Source organism: Syngnathoides biaculeatus, chromosome 5 (genome assembly GCF_019802595.1).
Source record: "Syngnathoides biaculeatus isolate LvHL_M chromosome 5, ASM1980259v1, whole genome shotgun sequence".
Taxonomy (NCBI): domain Eukaryota; kingdom Metazoa; phylum Chordata; class Actinopteri; order Syngnathiformes; family Syngnathidae; genus Syngnathoides; species Syngnathoides biaculeatus.
In genome coordinates this window covers 31647415-31662535 of record NC_084644.1, presented here as the reverse complement: position 1 = coordinate 31662535, position 15121 = coordinate 31647415, and the positions used below count along the sequence as shown (strand labels likewise).

At 45.6% G+C, this 15121-nt stretch overlaps 1 protein-coding gene across 5 annotated transcripts in view; it reads left to right on the top strand.

Annotated features, from left to right (window-relative positions):
• ddr1 (discoidin domain receptor tyrosine kinase 1) overlaps positions 1–15112 on the top strand; it is a 63899-nt gene extending 48787 nt beyond the window's left edge. For 2 of the 5 annotated variants that reach the window (XM_061819702.1, XM_061819701.1), the window contains exons 10-20: positions 407–541; positions 1699–1761; positions 3198–3364; positions 4625–4826; positions 6614–6721; positions 9567–9868; positions 10264–10391; positions 10755–10952; positions 11115–11385; positions 12965–13114; positions 13195–15112. In XM_061819702.1, coding sequence (XP_061675686.1) covers positions 407–541; positions 1699–1761; positions 3198–3364; positions 4625–4826; positions 6614–6721; positions 9567–9868; positions 10264–10391; positions 10755–10952; positions 11115–11385; positions 12965–13114; positions 13195–13335 — 1865 coding nt within the window. In that variant the 3' untranslated portion in view covers positions 13336–15112. The remainder of the gene's footprint in view (positions 1–406; positions 542–1698; positions 1762–3197; positions 3365–4624; positions 4827–6613; positions 6722–9566; positions 9869–10263; positions 10392–10754; positions 10953–11114; positions 11386–12964; positions 13115–13194) is intronic. The other 3 variants (XM_061819703.1, XM_061819704.1, XM_061819705.1) reach the window with 3 other exon arrangements.
• The last annotated feature ends 9 nt before the right edge of the window (positions 15113–15121 follow it).

Below are 15121 nucleotides of genomic sequence, written 5' to 3'. Positions count from 1 at the left end.
GTAAAATAGTTGACAGATAAATAATTCATTCATAATTTAGATCATTAATGTAATTGTTAGTTGCTGCCCTATTTCATTGCTTGTTCTGTTTACACTTTTTGCCAACAGTCTGCCTCACATATGAAAGGTTATGCGTTTGAATCTCAACTCTGTCCTCCCTGCGTGTACTTAGTCTCTTCTACGTGCACTTTTGTGTCTTCGAAACCTCAACATATATGTCAGGTTCATTTGAGACTCTTATCTGACTACTGCCAATAGGTGTGAATACTTGTTTGTCGAGATGTCCCCTGCGATTGGCTGCACTGCCTGCCGCCCAAAGTCAGTTGGCGTCGGCTCCCGCTGGAAACTGGATGGCCGTTGAAATGTTTTTCTAAAAAAAACACTCCTGCTTGTTCCTCCCATCCAGAGACTATTGAAAAGGACGTGACTCAGCCGAATGGTTCCAAGACTCCCACGACCAGCGCCTCTCCTTTCCCCAACCACACCTCCTCCTTTTCCGCCCCGAGCCAGGGTGGCTCCATCACCTCTCCCGCTGCTTCTGGTAAGACCCGATCGCCAAGCTTCCGCCCGTAGCGTTCGCCTCCTGTCGCCTCGTCATTACCAATCATGCTTCATTCCTTCTCATCTTTCACTCTCTTTATCTTTGTGTTCATCACAATAACAAGTGTAACCAAATTAAGGCCGTCCAGTACCGAAAGGAGCCCCCTCTTCAAGTTCTGACACAATTTGGACTTCAACGAAAGCCTCTTTTACACAGAGACCGTGCAAAATGGCCTTAACAGAAGAGAACATTTTACAGAGAACCCAGTAAAGCAGGATCTTATGGAAAGCCGTGACAGCGTGTATTCAATATCCTTGATATTCATCTTAACGTCCATACTATGTTACTCTTTGTCCTCACTTGTTAAGTAGGGATAGGAACCAATAAGAATGAAGTGATTCCAATTTCTTTAGCAATCCTGCTCATTGAATTGATTCTCTTTCCGATTCTCATTGAGTGAAGGAATGAGACTACAAATAGGTGCAACAATCAATTGATTATCAACGAATAATAAATGATCAAATCAACAATTTTGAGAATCGATTAAACGTTAAGGGGCCTCGTTTAACTTCAACTTGCTCATATCCTCACCCTCTTGGTAGTAAACATTTGCCGATTTCTGTAACTCTCCATGAAAGCAGACTGATTATCTTGTATTTTAAAATATTGATTGTTTCGTGTAAGTAAGAAGTTTGTAAACATCTGCTTTTACGAGGAAAATAAAGATCAGCATTTTTCCTTTTTTCTAATGTTACGGAATAAACCAGTAACTGAATCATAATGAAATTCTTTTTGCATCTTCTACACTGTCAATTTGAAACAATGTCCTGGTTATTATTTATTACTGATGTTCTCTTCCCCCCCCCCCCCCTACTAGTGCCACTTTTGGCCTAGTAGTGCGCAATTGCTTTCATTGCCCTCACATGTTGAGAACTGAGTGTCTGGTGTTAAATTTAAAACTTCCGTCCCAGCATTGTGGAAATGAATACGCCTGCACACAAGGGAAAAGTACCAACTCTGTTATTGCCCCAAGGTGGAACATTGGCAAAAGAAATCAAGTCATTATAGGCGTATTTGCGCTACTGTGGCAGACCTCCGCTCCCCTTCCTTCTCCTTCAACACCACTGCTCATTCACACCCTCCTCCTAATCTTCTAGCACCTCCTCCCACCGCCAGCCCCACCTTCACGATGGACGCCACTGCTAATTGGACACTGTCAGGTGAGACAAAGGGAAGATGAACCCAGGGACTCGCTGTCCCCTGTTCTCCCCGCCCACACCCTACTTCTGCTAATAAGGGACATGGCTAATACAATGGAACTTCGAAAGTCGCAACACAAACCATCCATGTTCTGTCGTGCTGGTCGTCATTGGGGTCATGGCTGAATTGCAGGCTACGTTGCCCCAGAGGCGGAGTTCACGTTTGACTGGTCGGCAGTTAATCACAGCGCACATAGCGCCCCGCCGCTATATCGCAGTTCATCGTTCGCACCCGTAGTGTGTTGCATTTTTTAAAGCCATTGTTTTTCTGCACGAAACCCTTTCAGCAATAGCACAATGTGACGTCGGAATTGAAGTAAATATGTGCCACCGGGATTTGAGTTTGAAATGCCACAGAAAACACGATTAGATTTTGAAATGTAAGGTGATCATATTTTCAGTTGTTTTATTTCAGTGTAACTTTTCAATGTTAATAATTCAACTGGCTACAATTCGCAGTCTGAAATTTGCTGTTTAAAATTCACCGTCTGTGCCACCAGGCAGGGTTACTTCAGGTCAGAACCAAACAGCCAGTCAATCCAGTTACACTTTCTTCGTATGTGACGTCACGTGACTAAGAAATCGTAACTCCAATTGGCTGGCTGTTCGGTTCTGACCTGAAGTGACCGTCTGGTGGCACAGATGGGGAATTTTAAATAACAAATTTCATACAGTGAATTGTAGCCAGTTGAATTATTAACATTAAAAAGTTACACTGAAATACAACAATTGAAAATGTGATCACTTTACATTTCAAATTCAAATCCCAGTGGCACAGATTTACTTCCATACGTCGGCTCTATGTTGAAAGGGCACATTGAAAATGATGGTTCAGTTCCAACTTGAGGTTCCACTGTATACAGGAAAAACACTAACACACAGGTTCGACAATAACAAAATAGCTTCCGGTGGTGCATGTTTTAGGGATTTTGGGACACTGAACAGTTCTTAAAAACTAAGCTCGAAGTTGTTTCAGTGCTATGCTTTGTTCACAAGTGTGGGGGGAAAAAAAAAACTTTGTTTGGTGATTTATTACAAACTTTGTGTTGAGAGACTGATGTGCGTGTGTGTGTGTGTGTAAGGGAGACAGAGTGTCTTGTCTTTCTTGGCACCTGTGTTTGATCTCGCATGCCTCATGACTGTGAGAAGGGGATTAAATGACCTCTGGATTTGATACATTGTTGTGTGCAGAAGAAGCTGCACACTTTTCATTCTTTTCCCGAAGCAGAGTCCTCTGCGGTATGAATGACTCACTCCTTATCATGTCCTAGTTGATAGTCTGTGTGTATTGTGTGTCAATGTGTGTGACACCCCCCCCCCCAAACTCCCCACTTGCGAAACGTTACTGCACACATTTCGAGTAGAGGTCACACACTTGCTCTCTTATTCCTTCACAGGTCGCGAATTCGATGGCGTGTCTCCGAGGGCGGGGCTTCCGGTGGCCAAAGATGACAGCAGCAACACAGCTATCCTGATTGGCTGCCTGGTGGGCATCATCCTGCTGCTGTTGGCCGTCATCGCCATCATACTGTGGAGGCAGTACTGGAAGAAGTTACTGGGGAAGGTGGGATTCAAAGTACAAGCATAATAACGCTGATAAATTGTGAATGCATTATGAATTGCGTGGATGACTTCACCCCCACCTTTTCCATGTCAGTACCAATCACACAAACCAGCAGAAAGTGAAAAGACCAATTTTTATGATACTACTGTAATTCCAGGCCTACAGAGCACACCTGGTTATAAACCTCACCCAGGAGGAGGAAGGAAATACCATTTGATGCATACATATGCCACAGTTGTGTAAAAGCCGCAAGTGCCCACATTGAAACCCGATATATTTACAAAGAAAGACGATACACAGAGAGTTTAATGCTAGCGTCACTGCGCTAACAAAAAGAAGCTAAAAAAAAACATACTGGTAAAAATCACTAAGACACTGCAGTAACACGCGAGCACAGGGCCGGACCGGTAAAAGTCACTCACTCCCTCGGCACGTATATTCCACCGGTCTAACTCTTGCCTTTTCCGCTCGAGTGTCCCCATGTGACCGTTAGAAGAAATGCACAAATTAGCTGCATCACCACGTAAACCGCAGGGTTGAAAGCATGTGGGGGAAAAAAAATCACGTCTTATAGGCCGGAAATTACGGTACTTAAGGAGGCCACTTTACCACATTTCACACAGAACAGCATCATGTAACAAATCCGGTTTGACAGGGTGAAAGGGATTTGCTACCACTTTGCAAGATGGCAAATTGGAATTCAATGTACATTCCTCCCCCACCCCACATCCCCTGATCATGTCAGTACTCTTCACACAGACTGTTGCCAAACTCAGGGGAAAAAAAAAATAGTTAACTTGAGCCCTCCCATTCTGTGTGTGTGGTTTGACAGCACGAAAGAAGTTCTAAATCTCTTTCAGAAGCCAGAAAAAACGTTACACTAAGGACCAAGCTTTGCTGCGAAGAACAAAACTAACCTAAACCCTAAGAAGCTTTGCAATTCCTTACAGATGGTGCCAAAGCACTACATTGCTATTAGACAGGACTTTTGCCTATCTTGTAAAAGCTTCTCCCCTGGCATCAACATAGTTCCTTGGAACCAAGATGCTGCAAGATGGCGCCAAAGAACTACTTTTAGAAAAGACGGGCTTTTGCTTTGAGTTTTTCAGCAAATAACCAAGGGTGGGTTCCCTCCAAAAACTGTGAATAGTTGCACAAGGGGGGAACATTGTATCCTCTTCGTAAATATGAAGTAAATCTCTCGCGGGGCGCTTGAAATTACAGCAGCACCAATTGAAGGAATTGATCGCATTTGCACAGGCGCAAGGGGGCCTGTCGAGCGAAGAACTCCGCGTGCATCTGTCGGTGCCCTCGGACAACGTGGTCATCAACAACACCCACAGCTACTCCAGCCGCTACCAGCGCATACACACCTTCCCTGACGACCCCGAGCGAGAGGGCGAGAGCGAGTACCAGGAGCCCAGCGCCCTGCTGCACCCCCGAGATCACCGGGACAGCACGGGTAGGACCAACAAACACGCTCTTGAGCGGCACTTCTACCCAACATGCTCAACCCTCGTGTACTGTACTCTATTGAGACACGCAAACATGCAAATTTGGCATGGAGACGTCCACTTAGTCCTGTTCAAATGTCGTCAAGCGTCCGCAAGCTTTTGCGCACTTGGCTTGGAATGCCAATAGAAAAGGTACAAAAGTAATGGGACACTTGGCCGCAACGTCCATCCCAAGTGAAAACAGAAGAAAAGCTGGTAACTTTACTCGTTTGGCAACTTAATTTACCCCATTGAACGGAATTCAAATGCCGTTCATCCTTTCCAGGACTCTAAATACCACCACTATTCTTTTTACGTGATTATTGAAAAAAATAGCAGTGTGTTGTATTGATAGACACACAGCGTATGCTGCGGGTTGGTGACATGACAGTTTGAACCTGAACTTGCTAAAAGTACTCTTGTCCGCATCTGCCGGGAGTCTGCTACCCCGTTTTCCAGTGTTGGTCATGTGACGTACGCTGCGACCATCACGTGGATAGTTGTTGTTCAATTCGGTTCCCAGCAGAGGGTGATGTTGCCCAAAATGGCAGTCTCCTGAAACAGATGATTGATGAATTACCTTGTTTTTTCCACTACTGCAACAAGATTAACCAAGATACTGTACTGCATTTTGATTAGTGATGGCACATCATCCATCCATCCATCCATCCATCTTCTTAGCTGCTTATCCTCACAAGGGTCGTGTGGAGTGCTCGAGGCGATCCCAGCTGTCAACGGGCAGGAGGCGGGGTACACCCTGAACTGGTTGCCAGCCAATTACAACAGTTGCTCTCACAATCACACCTAGGGGCAATTTAGAGTGTCCAATTAATGTTGCATGTTTTTGGGATGTGGGAGGAAACCGGAGTGCCTGGAGAAAACCCACGCAGGCACGGGGATCACATGCAAACTCCACATAGGCGGGCCCGGGATTGAACCCGCGACCTCAGAACTGTAAGGCCAACGCTTTCCAGCTGAGCCACCGTGCCGCCGGTGATGGCACATTCAATGTATTTTTTAAAGAGGGTTTATGTCCCCTTTAAAAAAAAAAAAAAAAAAAAATCAACCCAGTCATTCATCACTTGGCTATTTAAATATTTTCTTTCACACGAAACACATTCCTGCATAGCATTATACACTTGCTTTTGTGCACTGGAAAGAGAAAAGTGCCTTCTTTTTACTAAGTATCTTGATCAATTATTAACAAAGAGGTGTGTCCCAATACTTTTACCCATAGAATATAGTAAGAAAACAGGTTTTGTTACTTCTACTGTGAAAATGTTCCACCAGTGTACGTACAAGCAGGCCAAATATTTGGAAGTGCGCCTTTGTGAGGATGCACTGCTCAGAGGGGCACAAAGGAGGTTTTGTTCCAGGGGGGGCGGGAGGTGGGGGGGTATGAAAAGGAGAAGGCAAAAGGAGGAAAGAAAGAGGGCATGCTTGTCGTTGTACCACACCACAGGAGGTTGGCATTCCGTCTCCGCGTGGCGCTTATTCTTTGAAATAACCCACATAACTCGAAAATGTGATTTCACCCGATTATGTTGTTGTTGTTTTTGTGTTAACCTGCCTTGTTGTGTTGCTCGTTCTTGCTGTGCTCCACTTGCATCCCGTCGTCCTCTTGATTTTTCTATCACCACATGCTAACCGTACTTTGTTTTGTTTTGTGTCTACCTTATGCGGCGCCCCACATGGTCTCGTGTGTGTGTGTGTGTGTGAATGTGTATATGTATTGTGTGTGTTTGTGCTCTCCCAGCCTTGCTGTTAAACAACCCGGCCTATCACCTGCTCCTGTCAGATCACAGGAAAGGCTCGAGGCCCAGCACCTGTCAGGCTCAGGAAAAGAGTCTCAATGTGCCCCATGGTAAGACACCTCGGACTGGACCCACCCAAGCCAAACAGTGGGCTCGGACCCCCCTTCCCTCCCCCGCTGTCTGGTCTACCCTTACTTCAAGCTCCATAACTCTGGAAGGGTTGGCTGCAGTGCAGTGTAATCACTTTCTCTCGTCGTGCATGCTTTTGACTTCCCTTTTTTTTTTTTTTTTTTAAGCGCTTGCCTTGTGTGGTGGCTTAGTGGCATTTATTCCAATAAGATGCATAGTCATGCATTTCTGAGCCTTTTCCTCCAGAACCTGTCAGCAATTTAGTAATCCATACTGTCACTTGTCTTGTAGCATTTGTATTATGGTCCGTCTCTATCAGTAGATGTAGTGAAGCCACTCGTCGGCATGGTCTTCATCTTTCAAGCCACTATTTCAGTACAATACAGTATTTTCCCATATTGTAGACACCTCTTTAGGTTCTCAACTGAGAGGACCAAGGCCTATATTATGGGTATGGTGTTTATTAGGAGGTTTATATGTGTGAATATGCGTTTTTTGAAAACATTGAATTATTGTTATATTAGAAAGTATTCCCTACTATTTGATGAGTGAAAATCCCTACATAAACTCAAAAAAGGTAAGTTACCTGGCAAGTGATTCTTAGTGGTATGAGTACGACGCAGGCTCCCTCTAACTGTACACAAAAGAATCACTGAATTAAATGTTCGGACAGTGCGTGTGGTTACATTGACTTAAAACCCAAGTGTCATCCCTATAAACATTCTAAAATAGATATTGAAATGAAAAATATATGTAACGTTATTCGCTTCAAGTCTATACGAAAAAATAAATATGAGCGTAGAGCACGTCATCCATGGGCAAAGTTGCGGAAGTGTCATTCGACGACATCCAAGTGGTTGCCATGTTGGTTGCATCCCCTGTCCGTGATGTCACCCCGCACATTCGCCATTGAAAACACGCGGTGGACCCTACTACGGGAGACTGACACGGAAGCTCTTTTCGAAGAAGAGAACATCACACAAGCGAGTGAAGTGTCCGGGGCAATATTACCCTATTGTTTCGAGCCATATTCAGATGACATGCGATCACAGTCAAACCACCTCGCCGCCCTATCCACTTCCACGCGGCGGTGATAAACGCCCATTTCCGCCGTGGACATGAGCCACCGAGGCACAAGCCACCCCAGCCGACAAGGCTACGGCTCGGCCTCGTCGAAAAAGCCGGTAGCGATTGGCTGCTGCATAGATGCCTTCCGATGCGCACATCGACACATTTAGCAACACTGATTTATGGATTACGCCCCCCCCCCACTATTGGTTTTTTTTTTTGGTTTGTTTTTTTTTAATTTGCTGTAAGCACACCTACCTGTCATTTGGAATCCACGAAGCTCTCGTCCATTGCATCCGTGCGATCCATTTTTCACAACGAACTGGGTCTCTTGCAAACTTATGAAGGGTAAATCCATCCTCCTGAGTGTTCAAGCAATGTCCAGCAATGCAACGAGACGGCATTTTGGCTAACACGAAGGAACAACGAGCTACCTTCCCGGAGGTAAAACTAATAGAAACGAGTCCACTTGCCATGTACGTCACTTCCTGCTGCTTCTCAAAAACAAGTCCCTCGAGAGGATTTTCATGGCGGGAGTTGCAAAAAGCTGTTTACGTCAAAATCATGTTTTGTGGTGAAAAAAACGCATCCATGTCGGCTGCCGTTTTTTCATTAATAACATACTAAAAATCATGCATTTCATGACAGTGGCCCTTTAAATATCCTACCTGTACAGTTTAGTTATATTTAACATAAATATTCAGTATAACAGCATCTAAAATTTCAGATATACATTATTTTATCAAAGTTTTGTACATCTTACTTGAACCATTTCAGCGTGGTTTTCATTTTCTTATTAAAGCAAATTGTTAGTTTAAAGTGCATAATTGTAAGGTCATGGGAAATGGTTAAATAGAACTTTTAGGAATGTTTTGATAACCAGTTCGGCTTAGTGCGTCACCGTACTATATATTGGTCATTATGGTGTTACTCTGAGATCTAAATCTTTTTTGTAGGTAGTTCTGGATGTAAAAAGTTTAAGAACCACTGATCACAGGACTTTTAGACAAGGCTATAGCCTGACGAAAGGAAGCTCCTCCCCAGACTCAAACACAGCTTTAGTTTGAGCACAGGAAGCAAGAAAAACGATAGGTTCTCCTTCAGAAATCGTTGAAAATATGAAATCCAAGGAATGCTCATGCCTCAGAGGGAAACAGTCTCTCTAACTGTGGTAGACAACAGAAAATCTAAGGCAGTGCGTGAGCTGAATTTTGCTTGAGGGATTATTATGGGTATAATTATAAAATATTGTATCAAAAGGTTTATAATTTGGGGTCTAATTTTCTTCCTCAAATAGATAAGGATTAATAAATATATTATGTAGTCCGAGCCCAACAGTTTCCCCCCAAATCCACTGTAAACATCAGCTTTACATATGCCACGTCTGCCTCTGTGTGTTTATATAGCATCAAGCACATCAGTTACAGTAAGGGTAAACAGCGCCATCTCGTGGCACAAGAAGAGACCCCATTTGAGGCGAGGCGCTAAGAAGGCTCGCAAGTGAGCTGGTGCCAATCCCAGCTGACTGCGCATATTGAAAACTGCTCACCACGGCACAAGCCTTCATACTCACATTTACTCTCTTTTGCCAATCTTGAAGTCTTTTCATCTCGGTAGTTGGTTTTGCTTCTTTGACTTTTTCTCTCCACTGTTGAACTGTGTCCACCCCCACCGCCTTCTCAATTGTTTATCATCATCTTGTTCATGTGCCTTTGCGTATAATTGCAAACATGTCCTATTTCTTTTGTCCTCTTCCAGGATGCGGCTTGGACTCTTCCCCGGAGAAAGGATTCCCCTTGACACAGGACGAGCCTCCGCCCTACCCGGGCTCGCGGCCGTACCCGGCCCTGTCGCCGTCCACGTCTCCCCCGCTGCCCCCCAGCGTGCCGCACTATGCCGAGGCCGACATCGTGAGTCTGCAGGGCGTCAGCGGCAACAACACGTACGCCGTGCCTGCCCTGGCCTCGTCCAGCCCGGGAGCGGACGCCAGCCCCTTGCCGGAGTTGCAGCGTCAGTGTCTCGTCTTCAAGGAGAAGCTCGGGGAGGGGCAATTTGGAGAGGTAGCAACACACTGTTGGGATCGGGGGGGGAACTTTATGGTTGTGTTTGGAATAACTTAACTAGTGTTGTAGTGGATATAGGATTTATTATTTATTGTTAGGGACCAGGCACTGACAAGAATAGCGGAAGGTTTATAGTTACGGATAGATGCCACAAGATGAGGGCAAAGCACTGCTGTTCTGTTAGCTGGAGCAATCGTCTGTCTAAATCAGTCTTTTTCCCCTCATTTCAAAAATACTTTGGTGGTTTTACTGTAAATAACGGAGGATAGGTTCCAAGTGAAATTTGGTGAAAAGATTTCTTCATGTTGTGTCTTTAGTGAGTTGGGAATGGGAACCTTTATGAAGGTGGAGCACAGCTGCTTAATGAATGGCTCCCATTTTTCTGGTGAAAGGTGCACCTGTGCGAAATCGAAAGCCCTCAGGACCTTCCCAGCCTGGAGTTTCCTTTCAATGTGAGGAAAGGTCGCCCTCTCTTGGTGGCTGTCAAGATACTGCGGCCTGACGCCTCCAAAAATGCAAGGTTGGTGTCATTGAGGCTCATTTTGACTGCAGGCTTCAAGTGATACAATTTTGTTTTCTCTCAAGTGACGCGGCAGTTTTATAATGGGGAAAACTGGCACCATTAAATGATTACTTGAGTGAAAAGCAAACAAGCAAGCAATGATACAATAAAAACAGAGGACGCTAGTTGAAAGGTCCATTCTTCAGAATTAATGGTGCAATACTTTAAGTGACAGATCAAGTTGGTCCTTCAGGACCCTCTAATATAATTAATTACTGTGTTCAGTTTTAGATAAGTCGACCTGTATTTGTTTTTATGGTATTCTTCCAAAGAGGTTCCCCATCCTCCTCCAGTCTTCTTCAATGCGTTTTGTATTGTTAGGAATGACTTCTTGAAGGAGGTGAAGATCCTGTCCCGCCTGAAGGACCCCAACATCATCCGTCTGCTGGGGGTGTGCGTGAGCAGCGACCCCCTCTGCATGGTCACCGAGTACATGGAGTGCGGAGACCTCAACCAGTACCTGTCCCACCGCGTGCTGTTGGACAAGAGCGGGCCTTCACACACCACGCCCACTATCAGGTACCACAAATATCCAGGACTGCCATTGCCTGGATTTGAACCCATGACTCCGAGGCATACATGCCGACCCAGCCGCCCCACAAATTTCCACAAAGACAAAAATAGAGTAAAAGCAGAGTTGCGGTTTCTGTTGTCTTCACCCGAGCGCCTTTTGCCCGCCAGCTACCCGGCTCTCATCTCCATGGCAAGCCAGATCGCGTCGGGTATGAAGTTCCTCTCCTCGCTCAACTTCGTGCACCGCGACCTGGCCACGCGCAACTGCCTGGTGGGCGGCGAGAGGGGCAACGGCGACGCCGACGACCCCAGCGGAGAGCGCCACATCAAGATTGCGGACTTTGGCATGAGCAGGAACCTGTACGCCGGAGACTACTACAGGATCCAGGGCCGAGCTGTGCTGCCCATCCGCTGGATGGCCTGGGAGTGCATCCTCATGGTAAGAGGAGTATTCTTGGGATTGATTTGTATTTAAATGGAAAGCCCGGTGGTTTGTATGAACAATGTATCCAAGAGGTCATGTAATATGTACTCTATCTTGAAAATGTGATGTTAATCCACTCTCATTTCATGGTGTCTTGAGAAGATTTTTGTCGAGAACTAAGAATTTTCATGGGCGCCGCCATTTTGGCGAGTCACATGACCTACATGCGCGGATGTGACGTGTTACGTGCCACACCAAAGGCTCGATTATGATGAGGAAACAATTACGGCCAGCGCTGATTTCTCGGATTTATCCTCATCTGATGAAGAAATAGCAGTGTCTGTTGATCGGGTAGACGGAGGAAAACTTCTAGACGAGCGGCCCCGTCGCCGGCGCTCGCTCGTCAGACTCCGCGTCATTCCCGTCTGAAGAACCATCTGAATATTCAACATTATTTACAGCCACAGGTTCAAATCTGTATGGGTGTATTCCTCCATCTTTCAGATCACCCAATAATGCTATTTCTTCAACAGATGGAGATAAATCCAAGAAGTCAGCACTGGGCATAATGGTGTCCCATGTAATCAAGCCTTTGTTGCGCGCCTATTACGTCACATCCGCGCACGTAGGTCATGTGACTCGGCACCCCTGAAAATTCGTAATTGTCGATTAAAAAAAATAAATAAATAAAATAAAATCATCTCAAAACACCATTAAAGGATTAACGTCACATTTTCAAGATACAGTACGTATTTCATGACCTATTGGATACATTGTTAATCCTAACCACCAGAATTTCCCCTTTCACAGCGAGTACCGTTAACTCTCCTGTTAGCCAACGTGTCGACAATGTTTTACCCTTGAATGAGTGAGGCACAGTATTTTAGGTTGTGGGGTTGTTTATTATGTTTGATTGTTTAAATTGATTTAATAGAGAAACTTAAACACGAACTTAACATATTAATTTCATTAGCGGCACGGCGCATCCGCCTCGCAGTTCTGAGGACCCGGGTTCAAATCAGGCCTCACCTGTGTGAGTTTTCATGTTCTTCCCGCGCCTATGCGGGTTCACTCCGGTTTCCTCCTACATCCCAAAAACGAGCGTGGTCGGTTAATCAGAGACTAAATTTTCCATAGGTGTGAATGTGAGTGCAAACGGGTGATTTATTTCGATCTGCCCTGCTATTGGCTGGCGACCAGCCCTGTCTTTCTCCCAAAGATAGCTGAGAAGGGCATCAGCACGTCCGCAAAACCTCTCGAATAAGTGGGAGGGAAGATGGATGAATAAACGAATACATTTAATTCTGTGTTGTTTTGTGCAGATCGATGTTCTGTCGGGTCACTTCACCCCAAGCAAATGAAACTACAATGAAAAATAAAGCCCACTGGATCTCGCTTAATACCGAGAAACGTAACTTTTCTTGAGAAAGGTTATGGGATTTATTTTATATTATAGCGGCTTTTATAATTTGCGATGTTACGATGGCGTTCACCTGTGGATCTAATTTTGAATTGTCGCAAAATAAGCAGTCGAGCACTTTGCGTGACGTTAGAGTCGCATCACACTGACGTCATGCGTGCGATGTGCGAACAGGGTAAGTTCACCACGGCCAGCGACGTGTGGGCGTTCGGCGTGACCCTGTGGGAGATGCTGAGCGTGTGTCAGGAGCAGCCGTACTCCAACCTGACCGACGAACAAGTCATCGACAATGCCGGGGAGTTCTTCAGAGACCAGGGCAGACAGGTGCCGCTCACACGCGTTATTTTGAAAACCGAGGGTCCTCGCAGCGACCCCCTCCCTCACTTGCGCTTCCGCCCTTCCAGGTGTATCTTGGCAAGCCCGCCGTGTGTCCTCAGGGTCTCTACGAGCTCATGTTGAGCTGCTGGAACAGAGACTGCAAGCTCCGCCCTTCCTTCGGCCACATCCACGCCTTTCTCACCGAGGACGCCATGAACATGGTGTAAGGTCGCGCGCTGCTTCGACGAGCCACCTCGGGTGTCGTGGCTTTTTGTTTTCCTACAAACATCTTTTGTACTTTTTTTTTTTTTTTTGGGTTGACGGGGTTCCTGGAGACGCTGCTGGTTCAGTTTAGTCACGCGCCCCGAAAACCGGAGTAAGCTAGCTTGATATAGTGTAGATATGAGGCTGAGCTAAACTACATTGTGTAGTGTAGTGGTGGTGGTGGTGGTAGTAGTGCATTCTGCATTAGGAGCCTTTTCTTTTCTTTTACAAGGACAGGAAACGAGGTAACCAGAAGGTGCAGGTGCTAAATGATTTAGCATCTCAACGTTTCATAGCTACTGCCCCTCTGAACCATCTGATCGTGTAGTGGTTCTCGTAGCTGCCTTTCACGCAGCTGGCCTGACCCCAAAAAAATGTCAACGACTGATTCCCATCTCTTGCCCCAAGTCAAGATGGTAGTGTTGTCGGTTCACGGCGTACAGGATAAGTGGTATTGAGCTAAGATCCATTTGCAGTGTAGTCGTTCACAAAGCTTCTGAGGGCTTGAGTCCTTGCAAATCGGTGCATAGAGACCCACACCTGAAGACTGTTGGGACTTGGGATGAGTTCCAGTTCACCCTGAACTGATTAAATTGAGGGCCATCGATAGTGTTGTGGTTCACATAACCACTTTACGCTCAATTCTATGCCTATCGAGCAAAGGTGTACCTGCGCCCCCCGCTACTTATAACAGGACAAACAGAATATCAATCAATGGCTGTTGGGAAATGGTTCTTATTAGAAGTGTAGTGGTTCACATAGCTGCCTTTGAACCAGTCACTCAATCCTCAGTTCCTTGGTAATGCCCAAAGTCAACTGGGATACGCCCCAGCTCGGTCGCACCATGGATGGTTATAGTGACGTGAGGTCTGCTGGTAGTGTAGCGGTTCACATAGCTGCCTTGGTTTCGATTTCAGTGTAGGCTTCAACTCCCCTCGAACGGCTGAGTTCTAGCCACACATCATCAGTGCGGTGCAGACGACAGGCTATGTTCCGCAGTACACTTTCAAATGCCAACATCAGGCGTCGGTCTGCCAAATGGACTCTTCTGGTGTGAGGGAAGGAGCTGCTGCTCATGTAGTCGTTCATGATGCTAATGTGACTGACTCGACCCAACATAAATGTCTTTCAATCAGGCCCAAGAATGGAAAGTCCTCCCCTTTTCATGTAAAAAGTCCTCAGCCTCCTGCACTTTAACTACCGGTAGTTACTACAGGTTTGATTGATTCGGATCCTGCGAATGTGGACTTTGAACGCCTCGCACTTTGCAGCGATCGGCTCCCATCAAAAAGACATTTTGGATCCTTCCTTCTAGCCAACCATCGGTTCCGACTTATACCGCAACATGAGCTGCGTCGCATCACATCACGCAGACACTTAAAACGGTCGCGAGTCCCTCTTTGACCGGCCATGCAAACGTTACAGAACGTGCAGTCCTGAGATGGCGGCCCCGTAATTGTGTTGTTTACTGATCGCAAATGGTTGTGGTGCCATTTGAGTCCTCTTTGATACACTGTAGTTCAACTAAACCTGTATTTTAATAATACGCGTTTTGTTTAGTTTGTACATACTGTATTTGAAATACAAATCTTGTATTTTCCTGTATTGATATGGAAAACTCTCCTTTAGGAGTCTTCTGTATTTCTGTAGAAACGCTTGCTACCTTGATTCCGTTGTCATCCATTGTGCCGTTTTATTTTTGTAGACGTTTCAATAAAGTTAACCCCTTTTCAAATGAGACGCGCACAC